This window comes from Macrobrachium nipponense, chromosome 17 (assembly GCF_015104395.2).
Source record: "Macrobrachium nipponense isolate FS-2020 chromosome 17, ASM1510439v2, whole genome shotgun sequence".
NCBI classification, from domain to species: Eukaryota; Metazoa; Arthropoda; class Malacostraca; order Decapoda; family Palaemonidae; genus Macrobrachium; species Macrobrachium nipponense.
The window spans coordinates 84,642,451-84,659,897 of NC_087210.1; the positions used below are offsets into that span (position 1 = coordinate 84,642,451).

Below are 17,447 nucleotides of genomic sequence, written 5' to 3' on the forward strand. Positions count from 1 at the left end.
GTGTACAGCTTCTTAAAGTTCGCTATCACTTGCTGGCGGTCCATGGGCTGGAGGAGAGGGGTGGTGTTGGGCGGAAGAAAAAGAATCTTAACGAAGGAATACTCCATTAGGATATCTTCCTCAAGGCCAGGAGGGTGGGGAGGGGCATTGTCCAACACCAGCAGACATTTCAGGGGGAGGCGCTTCTCTTCCAAAAAAACAAAAAAAAAACTCTTCACAGTCGGGCCGAAAACACAGATTTACCCACTCCGTGAACAAAAGCCTCGTTACCCAGGCTTTTGCATTAGCCCTCCACATCACTGGAAGCTTCTCCTTCAGCACCTTTTGTGGGCCTTGAAGGCGAGGAGTCCTTCAGAATGATACACCAGTAGGGGCTTCACCTTGCATCCCCACTGGCGTTTGAACAAAGTGCGAGCGTAAGCCTGTCTTTCATAGGCTTATGCCCGGGTAGCTGCTTCTTCTTCCTCCGTGATGTACGTCCGACGAGGCATTTTTTCCAAAAAAGGCCAGTCTCATCACAATTGAAGACTTGCTGAGAACTGTAGCCTTCCTTGGTCATCATCTCGTCGAAAGTCTTATTAAATGCTTCGGCCGCTTTGTGTCCGAGCTGGCAGCCTCCCATGACGCACCTCGAATGGATTCCAGTCCGTTTACGAAATTTCTCGAACCAGCCATGCGAAGCCTTGAACTCTGGGGTTGGTCGTTGAAGTCCCTTCACCTCCCTCGTTCTTCCGCCTGCGCAATCAAATCGCTGAAAATAGCACTGGCCTTGTGAGCGATTGCTGTCTCCGTTACTGTATCGCCAGCGATTTCTTTGTCTTTATCCAGATGAGGAGCAGCCGTTCCATCTCGTCGTGCACATTGGGCTCCTCTTGCCTGGACAAAATAGTGATGCCCTTCGATGGTGTAGTTGCTTTGATGGCATCCTTCCGTTTAAGGATGGTGCCTATTGTCGACGGATTACGGCCGTATTCCTTTGCGATCACACTCAATCGCATACCAGCTTCGTACTTCTTTATGATCTCCATCTTTGTCTCCAGAGACAGCATGCGCTTCTTTCCGTGAATTTCAACTTTCTTGGGACCCATGACTACGTTAATTTACGTAAAGTTACACAAATACGTAATAATACAGTCTTCGCACAACACGATAATATGTACTGCAACGAAATCACTAACAAATTTACGTTACTAAACGAAATCGTTGGAGCGAACGAATGCCGATTGCGTACGGTAAAGTTTCGGGTGCGGAGTGGCCGAGCTAAGGGACGCCAGCGCGTACGTATAGAAGATGCATGATGGGAGGGATGCTGTCCAATCAGAGAGAAGGATCTCATGGCTTGGCTAGCATCAGGAACCAATGGGAGAGCAGGAGGATGGTGGCGAGTCTACTAGCACTAAGATGGCGGCGTGCGGCGCGAGTTTCAAAATTGTTATCGGGCGAATCTCGGACTTTCAGAAACCTTTCGTATCTTGAAAACTTTTCGTATGTAGAGCAGTAAAATGTTTTGCATTGGCTTTCGTAACTTGGATTTTTCGTAAGTTGAGCCTTTCGTATCTCGAGGTACTACTGTAATTGAAGCAAAAATTATGTAGAGTAGAATGTGTAAAGATATGAGAGAAGGAGTCAAATGAACAAAACTATCACGAATTGTGCAAGGTCACTCATTTTCAACAACTCATGCTTTCATAAATAATTTAAAATTTTTTTCATGTTGAAAAGATGGTAAGAGAATATTAAAGCCAAGGACCATGATGGATTACTGTGTACAATGTGGAAGTGGTACATGTAGTTATATACAAAATTCCTTAGGAACACATTGTATACACTGTATATTTAAGTTTCCTATTAAATTTTAATTTACCAGATGAACATGCTTCCTTGTTTTCAAATCTATTGATTTATTCCTTTAGTAGCCAGGGGCATAATTCTTATTGAAGCAGTTTTTAGTTAAAAACTGACTTTCGAATATAAAGTCCAGTTCTTCCACTCAAGCACTAGCATATGTGCACAATTACAAGATTACACTCAAGTCTTGGTATATTAGCTGGTATATTAGAGGAAAAACCTGAAAATCTATATATTATTAAACTGAAATCTTTACAATGTTTTATGCTATAATGGTAGGTAAATATAGCAAAAAGGAAATTTAAAGAAAAAAAGGAACAATAATGGAAATGTCATATTCATTCAAGAATTCTTTATCAGGTTTGTGTACATTATCATCCAATTTACTAATTTTATTTCAGCTCTCGGACAACTGTCTCTCAAGCCTACCACCGACAATAGGTGACCTTACGTGCCTTCAACGTTTAAATCTCAGCCACAATAAGCTAGAAGAGGTTCCTGCAAGCCTGTTTGTGCTCCCAGACTTAAGATCATTGCAGCTTGATCATAATAAACTAAGTAGTTTGCCAGGTGATATGGGAAATTTGAACGTCCTAGAGTATTTGGTAAGATTCTCATTTAGTGCAAGTTTATTGTTAATTTTTCTGATACTGTAGTTTTCCATTTGTAATAGACACATTTGAAGAAATTGACGAAGTTGATATTTAGACTCTTTGTTTATGAAAATTATTTTATTTCCCTCCCATGAAAATAAGTATAATTTGTGTTATGAACTATAGGATACTCCATATATGAAAGGGTTTTGCTTTTATATCTATGAATGCCTATTGTTTTCATTTCAGGATGTATCTCACAATGATCTCACAGAGTTGCCATTAAGCATAGGATACTTGCAGAGACTTAGTAAGCTGAATGCATCTGAAAATAAGATAAAGGAGCTCCCAGTGGAAATTGGGGATTGCTTTGGTAAGGCTGGTGTTGATTTGTTATCGTTGATTAATATAAGATAGTATTCTATTTTCTGTTTTTGTACATTATAGTTTCGTCCAACATTACTTAGTTATCAGACATATGGTACATGCAATATAAAACAGTGTGAGGTTCTGACTTTTATACCTATATTTCAAGCATACTTCCAAATAGTTTTTCAGTGGAAAATTATGATTAAGAGTAATGTTTCTCTTGTTTTCCATGAATACAGAGCTATAAAGTCTGGGTATATTTATACCCTGCCCCCACCCCTTAAAATACAGTAAAAAGGCTTTATAACTGCCTATTTTAAACAGGTCACAGCCTTAATTTGATAGTTCAAACAAAAATATGCCATAGATTATCATTCTGAAACAATTAAAAATCTTTTCAAACAGAAATAGACCCCAACCATCCTGAAACCACAAGAGTCATCTTTTAGCAACTATACTCTGATTTTTTCCATCTGTCCATCCGCCTGTGGTGGACGTGCATGGTAGCACTGCGCCCCAGGCTATAAATAGTTACGCTATGTGTAAGTTTTAGGTAAATAAAAGGATATCTGGGTGTACATATGCAACTGAAAAGTGTTTTGATAATTTAGTGTATGCGAATTACACCGTTAATATTCGAAATAGGATATTATTTAAAGACCAGGACATATTACATATTCGGCACTGGATCTGGAGGCAAAAACCCTCAAACTGATATTTCCATTTTGTATGATATATCCAGAAGTACGACATACCACGGTCCAATGTGCTACTGTATTGTTATGACAAAAAACCAAAATGAAGATGGCTCAGTTCTCATCTTCTATGGTAGCAGAATCTTCATTTTACAAAAAAATGTGGCTTATCACACACTCTAAAAAAAACTGCTGAATAAGACTTTGTAATCGATTTTGAATAAGTGGTTTTTGTTTTACAAAGCATAAGATTTTTTCTAAATATTTGCACACAATATTTTGCAGGCCTTGCCCAGCTTGATCTAAACAATAACCAGTTGACAGCTCTACCTGAGTCTCTGGGTAATCTGCCCGTTAAAGTTTAGTAACAGGCTTGTATGCCCGTCACAATGCCATCCAAGTAATCCCTGCATTGAACAATTGTGTCGGTCTTAAGGAACTTCATTTAGGAAACAACTTCATTAAGGTGAGAGTGATCACATTTTTTTTCAATTGTTTCTGCCCATATTTTTGTGCATTCCCACATAATATATGCCATCATTATGATTGTTGAAAGGTACAGTTAGCTGTAGTACACAGTGACCCTCTTGTTTTATATTTCACATTCATGACAGTGTCAAAATACTAACCAGCTATTTTGTGCACTCCAGTAACCTCAGGTAATAATGAATAGTACTAGTGTTAAAAAAAAAAAAAAGAGTAATGCTGGTGTTGTCATATCACAGTTACACCCGAATGAGCAGACAACAGTGTTCACTGGGACTTTTTCTCACACTCACTCTCATTGTGTTTGAAATGCAGAAGTCATTATTTAGAGGTTTTGTTTTTTATTGTTTTATCATAGTATTGTATTTTTGTAAACAATATCTCTTTATGTATATTAATATTTTCATACACAAATTGAATTCATCGAATTGCCATTATTTAACACACCTAGTTTCGTGGAACCTTCAAATGTGCAGTATTAAGCATGAGAGGCAGTCAGAATAAGAAGAGGTTTAGCTATTCAAGTTTCCAATCATCTGTGAATTTTGCCTTTTCTTTTAAATGCATTGTTTTTGTTTATGAATAATTCCCTTTTTCTTGTATTATATATTGTAGCATGATGTACAAAATGTACTAAATTTTTATTTTGTACATTTAGTCCTTGTGCAACGGGTATGTCTCATAGGTAGATGCATTGTCTAAGCTAACAGTTATGATACTTCTATTTAGCAGATGTATGAAGAGCATATTTGAACATGAAGGAAAGTACATGCAAAACTTATTTCTTTTCTGTTTAATTCTTTATATTTTTCCTATAAGCTAAGTTCTAGTAAATGAACCTGAAAGAAGCAAGATAAATATCTCCATCTCTTCGGTGTACCCTGGTATCTATGTGAAGTGCATTATCATCACTGGGTACTGGGTGGATTTAAACAATAATATTTTTTTTATAGTATAGCTGCTGTTTGTCTTCAAAGGAGGTAATTTCATGGTCCCCCAGGGCTTCAAAAAGAGCCTATGGCCGACCTTTGAGGACTCACAGCAGCTACCAAAAATAGGTTTTTCCTATGTCAGAACCTGCTTTTTGGTTATGATATAAAATATTATTAAAAGAAATTAGATGTTGGTAAAATATAAATTCTTGTAATTTCTACAGGAAATAGAACCAGATCAGTTGAACTACTTGACTAGCATCAGTGTCCTTGACCTCAGGGATAACCAGCTTGATAATCTCCCAGATCAGATAACACTTCTTCAGGGTCTGGAACGTCTTGATGTCACAAATAATAACCTGTCCACGTGAGCATATATTATATATTCTTCCTCTTTTATTTAATTCTAGCTTGGTCCCCTCTGGTCAACATTTGATAAGTATAAAGGAAACAATATTTTAAATGTTTTGAAATTTTCCAGCTGATATTTTTCTCATTTTTTATTTCCATGAGCTTAATAAATATACTACATTTATTTTAACATATTTTTTGCTTTGCTTTATTTAAGGTAAAATAGATTTAGAATATGTTTGCTTACAAACTTCAGTTTAGTTGTTTGTTAGAATATGTTTGCACATAAATGCAAACCATAGTTATTGTTGCCTGTGTGATAAGTTTCAATTCAAAGAGGCTGCCTGATACTAAGTAATGCATTTATTTATATCTGTAATATAAACCTTTTATGTAAAGTCAAATGTTGAAGTAACTGTATTGTAAAAAGATAATATTTACCATATATGCTTACTTTCCTATTTTATATTGTAATTTTTTCATCTTCATGCATGTTAACCCTTTTTTAATTATGTTAGTTGTGTAGTCAAGCATAACTGTTATCAGACACTAAATCTGTTTGTGAATTAATTATTATATCTCAGACTTCTAGTTACACTACTGTTTATATGGGTTACAGACTGATTACTTTTACTTTTGTTCTGTATGGCAGACTATGTGAGAGAGTGGTGCTTATTATGAGTGAAACAGTAGTAATGAAGTAGGGTATCTGGAAAGTATGTATAATAACTGCTTCACCTGACCTTGTTTCTTATATTTTCACTGGTAGTACAGGCATAATTTTATTCACTTTTATCATTCACCAAAGTCAAGATTTGGGGTATGAAGATTCTTTCTCATCCGATTAGAGATTTTTCCTTGAGGATTCCAGAAAAGATATAAGCAGGTTTGGATTACAGAAGGGATGGAATGTCAAGAACAGCAGTCAAAATTGTAACTTGTTTCCAGTGAAGCAGCACTGGAGAAATTGATATACTAATGAAAAGGGCCCACAGTTAATAAGCAGTTCCTTTTCATTCCTTTGGGACACCATAATACAATAGCTTAATGGTGCATCAGCTTTTCCAACACATGGACTGAATTCCTTGCTCTAATATTGATTCAAGTAGATCATAGAGGAAACCTCTTTTGCCTTCCCACATCAGTGGTTGGACTTCAGACATGCTAATAGGCTGGATTTAGCTACACTTAGATCAAGAGCTTGAATCGTCTCCTGTACATAGGAACTGACTTGAGATATTTCAGGGAATATATTTCTTCTAACTAACACTTGTCACTTTTTGTTAATAACCAGTAGTTGCTGCTCAATCTCCTCATTTAACTTGACATGTAGGACAAGGAAGTTTGTTGTTGATGTCTGAAATAAAAATATTTAAAAAAGTTTTCCCCATATATGGAGTAGCATAGTCAATTATCTCAGACTATTTTCTCTTATTTTTTATCAGTTGGATTTGCAGCATCAAAGAAGTGAAAAATATTTTTGTGCACAATTTTACAATTTTGTACATGTATTTTTAAAACAGTTTTGCATTATAGTTTCTTATAATGCTGAATCATTTACTGCTAAACACTTGGGTGTGATGTAATTTGTGTTTGATTGAATTCTGATACTTAGATTCCATATGAAAAAATGTTAAAACCCAATTAGTGTTTAACCAAGTACTCATTTCAGAATTAAATGTCAAATAATGTTCCATTGCATGAGAAGAATACTCACAGTTTTTAACTTTTTGACACCTCATAACATTGAAAGATTTTGCTATCTCAAGTCTTTGTTTTACCTTTTCCATGAAACTTTGATTAAAATCCCTTTTATCAAACCTTCTTTTGAAATAAATAAAATGACTTCCATAATTAACTCATTGATTTGAGATGTTTTGGTAACTGGCCAAGGAACTAAAGAAAGCAATACGTAGTGTCTTTATAATTCACAAATTAAAGTGTGGTATGGCAGACTCATAAATATTCTCATTTAAGTATATCCATTTAAATATATTCATTTATGCATTCATTTTACAGATTACCTTATCACCTCGGTCTGCTACCTCACTTGAAATCTGTGCCATTAGAGGGAAATCCTCTAAGACTTATAAGACGAGATATCGTTCAACGAGGAACCGTTCAGTTACTGAAGTATTTAAGATCAAGAGTTTCAGCTCCAGTGAATTCATTTCCTGGTGTGTTGAAAGTTTTATAAACACATTTGGCGAGCATGACCTGTATGCAAATTTGAGTTAATGGTTTTGAAATCTTATGAAGACCTTTGATAATCATGTCTTTTCCATATGTAAATGTGAATTTATTGAGTTTTGAAAGTATTAATAAATTTTACAATGAATTTTTCAACTAGTCCCATTGTTGTTATGACCTGCTGTTGACTGTTTTGAATAGAAATATTTACTTCCTACTTGTATTTTTGCAAACTTTTCTAAAATATAGTTTTTTTTCATTGCTGTAGGTTTGAGAATTCCCCTGCTGACACCAATCTCTTGATGGAAGAGAAGGCAATCCGGACAAGTACCAAATGCGAACATCACAGACAATGAGCTATCATGAAAAGGCATCAGAAATACCAGACAAGCTAATTGAAAATGCATCTGAAGCTGGAGTGCGGACAATTGACTTGAGTAAAAATGTTCTGACTCAAGTTCCAGAAAAGTAAGATTACTTCTAGAAATTGATTGTAATAACCATCATTTTGGATTTTTATGAACTAGTTAAAGGTAAACAGAAAAAAGTGAAAAAGGGGAATCTTCCCACTTCAAGGACTTAGATAAGTGTCTGCTGCAATAATATATTTGGTTTATGAAATCTTGCCAGGCATATACAATACTAATGTCCTTTGGTCGAGACATGATAAACTTGTCATTCTTAACACTTTAGCCGCTTTCATATTTGTGTCATTCTTAACACTTCTAATCAATTTCATCTTTGCATCCTTCTACAATCTCGGCTTCATCATGATGGACTATATTAAAACTTGGAGGGGTATCTACCAATGAAACAACTTGAATTTCCATGTATCTCACCACTTGATTTTATTAGATTAATTATAGATTTCTTTTGTATAAATTGGAAAAACAACCATCAGAACATTGTCATTTTCCAGAGAGTTCTTAGAGATCAACAAATAGGATTTCATGGTTTTTAATTTGCTGTTGTTGATGAATTTTTAACATCAGGGAACTGCTTGGAAAACAGTTTAGGTAATAATTCCAGTTATGTGTTTAGGACTAACAAAAATATAAAACTTTTGTACAATTTAGTAAGAATTTTCACATGTTTTTCTTAAGTGGCCTAAGATATTGAAAGAGATTATTATTTTTGAGTTCTATAGCTACATATTTTATTATTACCTGGATGGGGTTATTTGTTGCAGTGTGCATTTGCAGCATACTTAAGACTGTTGACCATTTTTCTTTGCATTACATAATTTCATGAGATCCCAGCTGCATCAGTGTCTACCATTTATTTACAGTTCCTTTTGTCCCTTTCCATGTAGCTGTCCATCTTTTGTTTTGCATTACTCTAGTTTTTGTTCGTCACAAAAGAACAGGTTTTGTGAGCATAATATTACTGCTTTGAGCTTTGCTGCTTTCTGTGACTTTTCTACATAATGGGATGTTATTTTGTTGTCCTTTTGAAACCAAGTAGTAATTGTAATTTATTTTGGTACCTTTTAAGTGTGGAACAACCAAAAATATTCCATTTTTACTTACAGGCTAGAAATTTTGTCTGGACATGTGTCAGAAATCATGCTTCCCAACAACAGATTAACGGTGATTCCTTCTTGGTTTGGGAAATTTCAAAGACTCCAGTTTCTTGATGTCCAAGGAAATCAGCTTTCTGATCTTCCAACAGATCTGGCTGAGTTACTGCACTTGCGGGAAATCAATATAAGTGCAAACAGGTAAATCACTGTTCAGTGTTTGTGCCTGAATAAAGTCAGTGAGTGACAGTAAATTTAAAGTGCTCTACATTGATGATTTATGCCAAGTATTGGACATATTAGTCTGCATCTTGCGTCTGTGAATTCAACAGGCACTTGTCAGTCTAGTCATGTTCCTGAAATTATTGGAGAAATGGTTCCCTGGGATAGTTGCTAAGTCAGTTACTTCAAGTTCTTTTTAGTAAGATGGGAGCACTCAGAATAAAGTGTAACATTTACTCCACTGGACTGTAAACAGTACTGAATGCACAGGTTTTGTTTGAGTTCCCTCATTTCTAATAACTTTTTCAGATTTGAACAGATTCCAGCCTGTATATATGAAATGAAGCAGCTTGAAATATTAATGGCTGCAGATAACAAAATTACTACTATGTATGTTGATGGCCTTTCAAAGTTGGAACGGATAGCTGTTTTAGATCTTCACAATAATAGTATAGACTTCATTCCTCCATTACTTGGAAACATGACTCAGCTCAAGTAAGTAGTGGGTAAATGAAACTACTGTAGGTATTTTAAATGATAATGATAACATCAAGTGATACCAGTTTTTATGTTACTAGCAAATCTGTTTTTTTGTTTGCTAGTCAGTCCAAACATCTTTAAGTGATAGGGTTTGACCTCAGCACTGCTTTTGGCTGAGTTAATATTCAACTCTTAGTATTAATAAACATTACCTTAATATAATTTATCTAGCCCTAAATCCCCAAAAACCGCACCAAAATTTACCACATTGGCAACCCTGTTACCTCCTATTCTGTCCACCAGTTGGCAACACTGTCGTTGACAGATACAAAAACCTTCCCTCAAATCAGTTGTTAACGAGCGCCCGTGTTGTTTACATCACGGCCGCTCTTTATAAATTTCCTTAAACATTTTTGTGCCTTTCAAGCTTTCATTATTTGTTAAATGAGACTTTATATGAATTACCACTCACGCATTACATCACGAAATAGTGAATTAACTTTGATTTCTGTTGTGGTTCTTATCTTAAATTACGAACTTTTGCGCAACCCGGAACTACTGACCTGTCCAATTCTACAATGGATTACCAAGAAATTACGATGCTTCCTTCTGCCAGCAACATCAGGAACTGCCCGGTTTGTGGGACAAGGATGGGTAGCAGGGAGTATGAACCCCATGACATTTGTAGCTCTTGTCTGTGGACAGGTTTGTGACTTGACTTCTCGTTGTGACGTATGTAAGCCCTGGTCTGACGAGGATATGACTGCTTATATGAAACGCCAAACAATCTTGCAGCGTAAAAGATTGGTTAAGGAGAAAAAGAAATCGATTGCTAGAACTGTATCTAACGAATTCTTTGACTTGGGCGCTCATAGTTCTGGCTCTTCGGTTTCGGTATCGTACGACTCCGATTCCGAATTAATTGATGCTTTGCCCCCTGTACAACCGGTAATTAGTGAAGTTATTTCTGATGTGGATTCAAAGATTTTGGCAATGGAAACTACCTGGAAACAGAATTTTAAGAAATTTTAAGAAATTACAGCTTAGTCTAGATAGAGATATTTCAGCTAAGTTTAACAATCTGTCAGAGAATTTTCAAGAAGCCTTTACTAGAATGTCTAACACTTTTAGATTCATTTTCAGCTCCTCGTCAGGTACCTGTCGACAGCACCATGGGTAACGGTGCGACAGATACCCCGGCTTGTGAACCCCGTCGTGGCGAAGGCCTAGGGGCGATCCGGTCCGGGCAGGTTGCCTAACGAATCTTTACCCAACGTGTCCCCGTAGTCCCGTAAACAGTCCAAAGGGCGCTTATTTAGGAGAAGGGGGGAGGGATATTAGTGTCAGACCTAAGATAGCTAGTCGTCAGGATTTTACTTCAGGGGAAGTTTCTAAGTTAGGATCTGATGATGATGATGATGATGACGCGGATTCGTGTGATATTGATGTTTCCTCGAATGGATGTCAGATGTAGAATTCAAGAAACTTTTGATTTGATTTTGAGTTTTCTTCCTCAGGCGAGGCCTAAAGAGCAGAAGCAGCCTCCGCCTCGTTGTATTACAGAAGGGATTTTTCTTGACGGTCCTTCCCGGTCACAGGAATTTTTACGTTTTCCCTTTGCCCAGAGGTTCGCGAGAGTGAGGGCGGACGTTGCCACTAAACTTTCGAAGGTGATCGGGGAAGGGAAGAGGAAGCTCTCTTCTCTTCTACGACACCGGAGAGGAGTTTACCAGGTGGCGGATGATTCTTCATTCTCTCGACCCCCCAAAGCCAAATCCTGATTTTGTCCGACTTTCAAGTCAACCCTTGCCTTCTAAGGCTTCGGTCTCTGTCTCAATTGAAGATTTTATTGCTATGGAGTCTGTTATGAGCTCCTTACAAGAAGCTCAATCCTTCAATATGTGGGTCCTCGGAGGCTTTTAATGTATATCAAGGACTCCGGTTTGTTCCTCCTGATGCTCCTCTTTTTGAGAAATTCTGCTCATCCATTTCAATCGCTTCTGTACATCAGAACGAGCTTGCTGCTTCAATGCAGGCCTTTCTTGTTTCTCTAAGGCGTAACCTGTATTTGTCGCAGTTACCCTCCTCTGTATCGGAGATTCAGAGAACCCGTCTGTTGTCCTCTTCTCCTTTTGGCGATTTCCTTTTCGATATTTCTGTACTTTCTGAGGTTTTGAAGGAACATCAAGGTGATGCCTCTTCCCAAGCTCACTGGGCCTTATCAAGAGCTTTTTCCTCTGGTCTTCCTTCCGTTCCTTCAAGGAGTAAGCGTAAGTTTAGGACCAGATCTGTACCTTCTGCTCCAGCCCAACAACCTCCTTCTGGCTCTTTTTTCCAGAGTATCATCTCAGGTTTGCTGGTTGCCTCTTCTTCATCCTCTGGTGTGCTCACCCTTTGAAACGCGGAGAGGTTCTTGGCGTGGCTCTCGGGCAGAGAAAGTGAAGCTCAACCTCCAGGAGGACCTTCTTCTTCTTCTTCTTCTTCTTCTTCCTTGTCTCTGCGTAAGAATTTTTCGGAAGTAGGAGTCATCACCCTCGCCTGAGATCCGCAGTAGGAGCTTGTCTCTCCGCCATTGGTCAGCTTGGCAGGGGAGAGCGGTGGATGCTTGGGTGGTGGAGGTCCTGAAGGAAGGTTACGAGATCCCTTTTGTTTCGCAGACCTCCACTTTCCAATCGTCCTCTCGAGTTCAGCAGTTATTCCCCTCACTCAATCAGGGGTCAAGCCTTGGAGAAGGAGCTTCGGCCCTCTTGGAGAAGGATGCCATAGAGCGAGCTCCTCCTTCTCCCGGGTTTTACTCTCGGATGTTTGTAGTTCTAAAGGCCTCGGGTGCCTGGCGCCCCATCATAGATCTTTCGGTTTTGAACAAGTTCATTCTAAAGTCCAAGTTCAGGATGGAGACGGTCCAGACGGTTCTTTCATCCGTCAGGAGGGGGGACTGGATGATTTCCATCGATCTGCAGGATGCTTATCTGCAAATCCCCATCCATCCAAGAAGCAGACCTTACTTCGGTTTTTCACGGACTTGGAGTTTTCCAGTTCAAGATTTCCCTTTGTTTCGGCCTCACCACTGACTCCCACAGGTTCTTTTCTCGGGTGATGGCTCCTGTTTCAGCTATTCTGCATCAGTTAAATGTAAGGATGCTTCGGTATCTGGACGATTGGCTAGTCCAGGCCGAATCTCTAGAGAAATGTCTCCGGTCGAGGGAGATAGTTCTGTCTCTTTGTGTCAGTTGGGCATTCGTGTCAATTCGACAAGTCCAAATCTAAATCCCTTGCCCAGATCATGACTTATCTGGGGATTGTTTTGAATTCCCAGATTTTGAGGGCTTCTCCCGCTCAGAAACGGATAGACAAGCTTCTGAGTCTGATCGAAGAATTTTTGTCCTCCGTAAAAGCAGCCAGTTTCTCTTTGGAGGTCTCTCCTGGGCCATTTGTCATCCCTCATCCAACTGGTTCTTCCGGAGGTCGTCTCAGAATGAGGTCCCTTCAGTCGACACTTCGCCAGTCATGGGGATTTCGTGTCCGAGGACACGATAGTCGCCTCTTCTCCACAATGTCGGAAGGATCTCCGTTGGTGGATGCAAGTTCACCGCCTCAAGTCAGGGACATCTCTTCTTTCGGTTCCTCCGGACCTAATGTTTTGGTCAGACGCCTCGGATCAAGGTTGGGGCGCACACCTGGGCTCCGAAGCCGCTTCGGGCCTTTGGTTAGAGGAGGAGAGGATCATGTCAATAAATTGGGAGGGAAACTGAGAGCAGTGTACCTAGGCCTTCTTTCATTCAGGAACAACTGTTGGAGTCGGTTGTCGCGATCTTTGTCGACAACACCACAGCAGTCTCGTACTTGAGAAACCAAGGCGGCACACAGTCGGATCTTCTCACTCAAGAAGCCCGATCAATCCTGTGTTGGGCAGAAGACAGGGGGATTACGTTGGTCCCTCAGTTTATCCTGGGCCATCACAACGTCTTAGCAGACGCCTTGTCGAGACCGAACGAAGTTCAAGGGTCGGAGTGGACACTTTGCCAGGAAGTCTTCGACAGCCTCAGGAAGAAATGGCCTGTCACAGTCGATCTGTTTGCCACCACTGAATTTTCGGTGCCAGATATTCTTCGCCCCTTACCAGATCCTCAGAGTGCCGCGGGACAGACTCTCTTTTGCAGGACTGGGAGGGACTTCAAGCCTATGCTTTTCTCCGTTCTCTCTGGTGAGGTCAGTCCTCAACAAAGTGAGGGCAACCAAGCGTCTGGATCTCACCTTGATCGCCCCCTCTGGCCACAGAAGGAGTTTGGTTTCCCACCTTCTGGAAGCACTGGTGGAACCCCCCATTCGCCTGCCAGAGAGACCAGATCTTCTCAAACAACCCCATTTTTCATCGGGTTTTCCCTCAGAGGCTTCCACATGCTTCATCTTCATGCCTGGAGACTGTCAGGAGGTTTTCCTCCAAGCACGAAGGGTTCTCCTCCAGAGTGGCTCGACAGTTGGCTCTTGCCAGACGGCAATCAACCAGAGTAAATTATCAGGCTAAATGGTCGGTTTACAGACGTTGGTGTAAGTCTCAAGGAACATTCAGTTTCTAGACCTTCCTTACCGAAAGTAGCGGAGTTTTTAGTTCATTTACATCATGACAGGGCCCTGTCACCTTCGTGCATTAAGGGTTATAGGTCTATGCTTTCCAATGTTTTTAAGGCAAGGCTCCCTGAGATCTCTTCATCTTATGTCATTAGAGATTTACTTCGATCTTTTTCCCTATCTCGACCCAGGCCGCAGTGTTCGCCTCCGACATGGGACGTTAACAAAGTCCTTCAAGCCTTAAGGTTCCTCCGTTTTGAGCCTCTGAATTCTGCCAAATTTAGGGACCTCTCTTCTAAGACACTCTTCCTTGTCTCACTGGCTACAGCAAGAGGGTGGGTGAACTGCAAGCATCTCTTTTCTGGTTGCCAGATCTGGACAAGACATGATTTTGTCATACCTTCTTGAATTTGTCGCAAAGACTGAATCGTCTGATAATCCCATTCCCAGGTCTTTCGTACTGAAGTCACTGGTCGACTTTGTTGGTAATTTAAATGAGGAATTAGTTCTTTGCCCTGTTAGGGCGCTCTCATGTTATTTACGCCGCCGAAGAGACATTCAGGGTCGTCCTCCGTATCTGTTTGTGTCACACCCCCGAAAATGGTCCAAGAGACCTATTTCAAAGAATGGTGTATCCTTTTTTCTCAGAGATCTGATCGTTAAAACTGGTGGTTCGGCTGCCTGGGGAAGACCAGACGCGAGAGCAACACAGTATTAGAGCAGTTGCTACATCAGTAGCTTTTATGAAGAACGTTTCAGTCGCCAAGGTGCTTGAGGCGGCGACTTGGCGTTCTAATTCTGTTTTTGCCTCTTTTTACTTGAGGGATATTTCTCTAGTTGTAGGCGACCTTCGTTCTTTGGGCCCGTTGGTGATGGCAGGACAGGTTGTCAGACAGGAGAATTAGGTAGTCTTCCTGTTTTACGTTTGGTTGCTACCTGTATATTATTCATTAATTTTGTTTTGTATATATTTTTGTTTTTGTATTATAACACCCATGGCAGTTTTTGACGTAGTTATAATGGGAATTAGCAGTTTGGTATTTAGGTGTTGTTGATGACAAGGACTGACTGCTTGGCAACTCATGCTGCTTCCATTGTCAGTGTGAAATGGTTCCAGCCACTGGGTTGTCCGGCACTGGCGACTACGCTTATCCCAGAGTCGATGCTGACCTAGGACTAGCCACTGGTTTGCTTGTCCTGGACTACTACCTGCCTTCTTCCCACTGTCCTGGACAGGGAATTAGTCGATGGATCATCTGCTGTCATCTGGTGACTCGCTCACCATCTACTTTTTGTCTCGCCTGTTTTCTCGGAGTCAGACACTCGTGTGAGATCAGGCGACATTTAGTAGCCCTGAGTTCTTGTTGACGAAGTCGGTTGCGTTGATACACCCCCGATGATCGTTGTAACATGAGACCAGGTTGGACTGTCAGGCATTCGTCCTTCGGGTTGACTGAATCGCCTTTTTGCTCCGCGCTCCTTTCTCTTGGCACCAGAAAGCTTGAGTTAGGAGTTGCTCATGAGCCGATTCGTTGCTGGCGACGTCGGGTTGCGTTGATACACCCCCAAGGTTTGCTTAGCTTTGAATCTCCCAGACAGTCCAGACACTCATCCTTTAGGGAAAGAGTAGTGCTTGATAGTCTTCAGGGTGCAGCCTTGCTGTCCGCAATTCGTCTGACTGGTCACCTGGTCGTCACCTGACTTTAGTACAGACGGACTGACTATGCACTTACTCCTTGTCCTGTGCTACCGCAGTTTTGGTGGCATTTATGGTAGGAGACTTTGAGTTGTTAGTAATCTTAGACCTTGGGTTGAGTTTTGACTGCCTATGATATATATTTCTTTGTTTGTTTTCTCCTATTCTGTCCGAAGGGGAAATTGTATTCAGATTCCCTCCTCCTTTTCAATGTGGTTAATCGGGCTAGATAAATTATATTAAGGTAATGTTTATTAATATGGAATTTTTATTCTAAAATTAATATTAATAATACTTACCTGTATAATTTATCTAGTCCCACCCATCCTACCCCACGATCTGCCTATCACAACTGATTTGAGGGAAGGTTTTTGTATCTGTCAACGACAGTGTTGCCAACTGGCGGACAGAATAGGAGGTAACAGGGTTGCCAATGTGGTAAATTTTGGTGCGGTTTTTGGGGATTTAGGGCTAGATAAATTATACAGGTAAGTATTATTAATATTAATTTTAGAATAAAAATTCCATTTTCAAACTTGATATCATGTTGTACTGTTATTATCAGATTTTCATCAACTAGATTGCAGAGTGGTTGTTAATCTTGGTTATTTTTTAAAATAAGCCAGCTGCTCATGCAGATGCTTCTCTTTGTATACATCAAGCCCATAACTGTTGTTGCTGAATTTATTAACTGAATTTTAGCTAAATTTAGTATATAGGGCAAATTATTGTGGATGAAGTGGAACAGTAACATAATTCAGAGTAGTACTCGATTCCCCACCTATCATTTCACAGACAGCATTTCTTTAACACATACAATTTATGGAAACTGTTGCTATTTGTAAGTTATTTTTTTTTTAAGTAAGTGGACTGATTATAAATGTAGTTGTGCAACCTTAATGTATTTATCACATTTGATATTTCAGTATGTATGGATGTTAAATGGTGAGCATTCTATTTCAGAAGTCTTCAGTTAGATGGGAATCCATTCCGTGTTCCCAGGAGGGCCATCTTGGATAAAGGAACTAGGGAAATCCTCGACTACTTGCGGTCTCGAATCACGAATGAGTGAAAATCTGTAATTGTTGAGATTTCATTCAAGTTATTTGTACTTAACAAGAAAGTTAGAGGTGCATTTTTTAAACACAATTCGTAATTAAAGTAGATGTGCTCTTCTTATGCCACTAATACAATTTTTAGAAGTGGATTTTTCAGATCTTTAGAACTAACAGTTCCAGTGGCGAATAAAGCAGTTGTTGCCAGAATGGACTGTGATTTTACAGTATAAATGTACTTATACTTATTCTCATATTTTATCAATTCTCTTAGTCTTATTGAAATTTGTGTAATTATATAATAACATAGCATGTCCGGGAGTGAATAAAGGCCACTTCACTAAATATCTAGTAGAGTAAGGGAAGACTGTGATATTGTACTTCTGACTTAACCCCAAGACTTATCATTCCTTTAGATTAGACAATAGTAGGTAGTTGTGAG

The 17,447-nt window shown here is 39.5% G+C and overlaps 1 protein-coding gene across 1 annotated transcript in view; it reads left to right on the forward strand.

Moving 5' to 3' along the window:
• LOC135196403 (leucine-rich repeat-containing protein 40-like) overlaps window positions 1–17,205 on the forward strand; it is a 33,553-nt gene extending 16,348 nt beyond the window's left edge. Inside the window, 11 exon segments of the mRNA XM_064223208.1 lie at window positions 2,250–2,453; window positions 2,691–2,814; window positions 3,791–3,855; window positions 3,858–3,971; window positions 5,148–5,290; window positions 7,294–7,455; window positions 7,733–7,779; window positions 7,782–7,932; window positions 8,996–9,184; window positions 9,515–9,700; window positions 16,914–17,205. Of these exon segments, the coding sequence (XP_064079278.1) occupies window positions 2,250–2,453; window positions 2,691–2,814; window positions 3,791–3,855; window positions 3,858–3,971; window positions 5,148–5,290; window positions 7,294–7,455; window positions 7,733–7,779; window positions 7,782–7,932; window positions 8,996–9,184; window positions 9,515–9,700; window positions 16,914–17,022 (1,494 nt within the window). The 3' untranslated portion in view covers window positions 17,023–17,205.
• The last annotated feature ends 242 nt before the right edge of the window (window positions 17,206–17,447 follow it).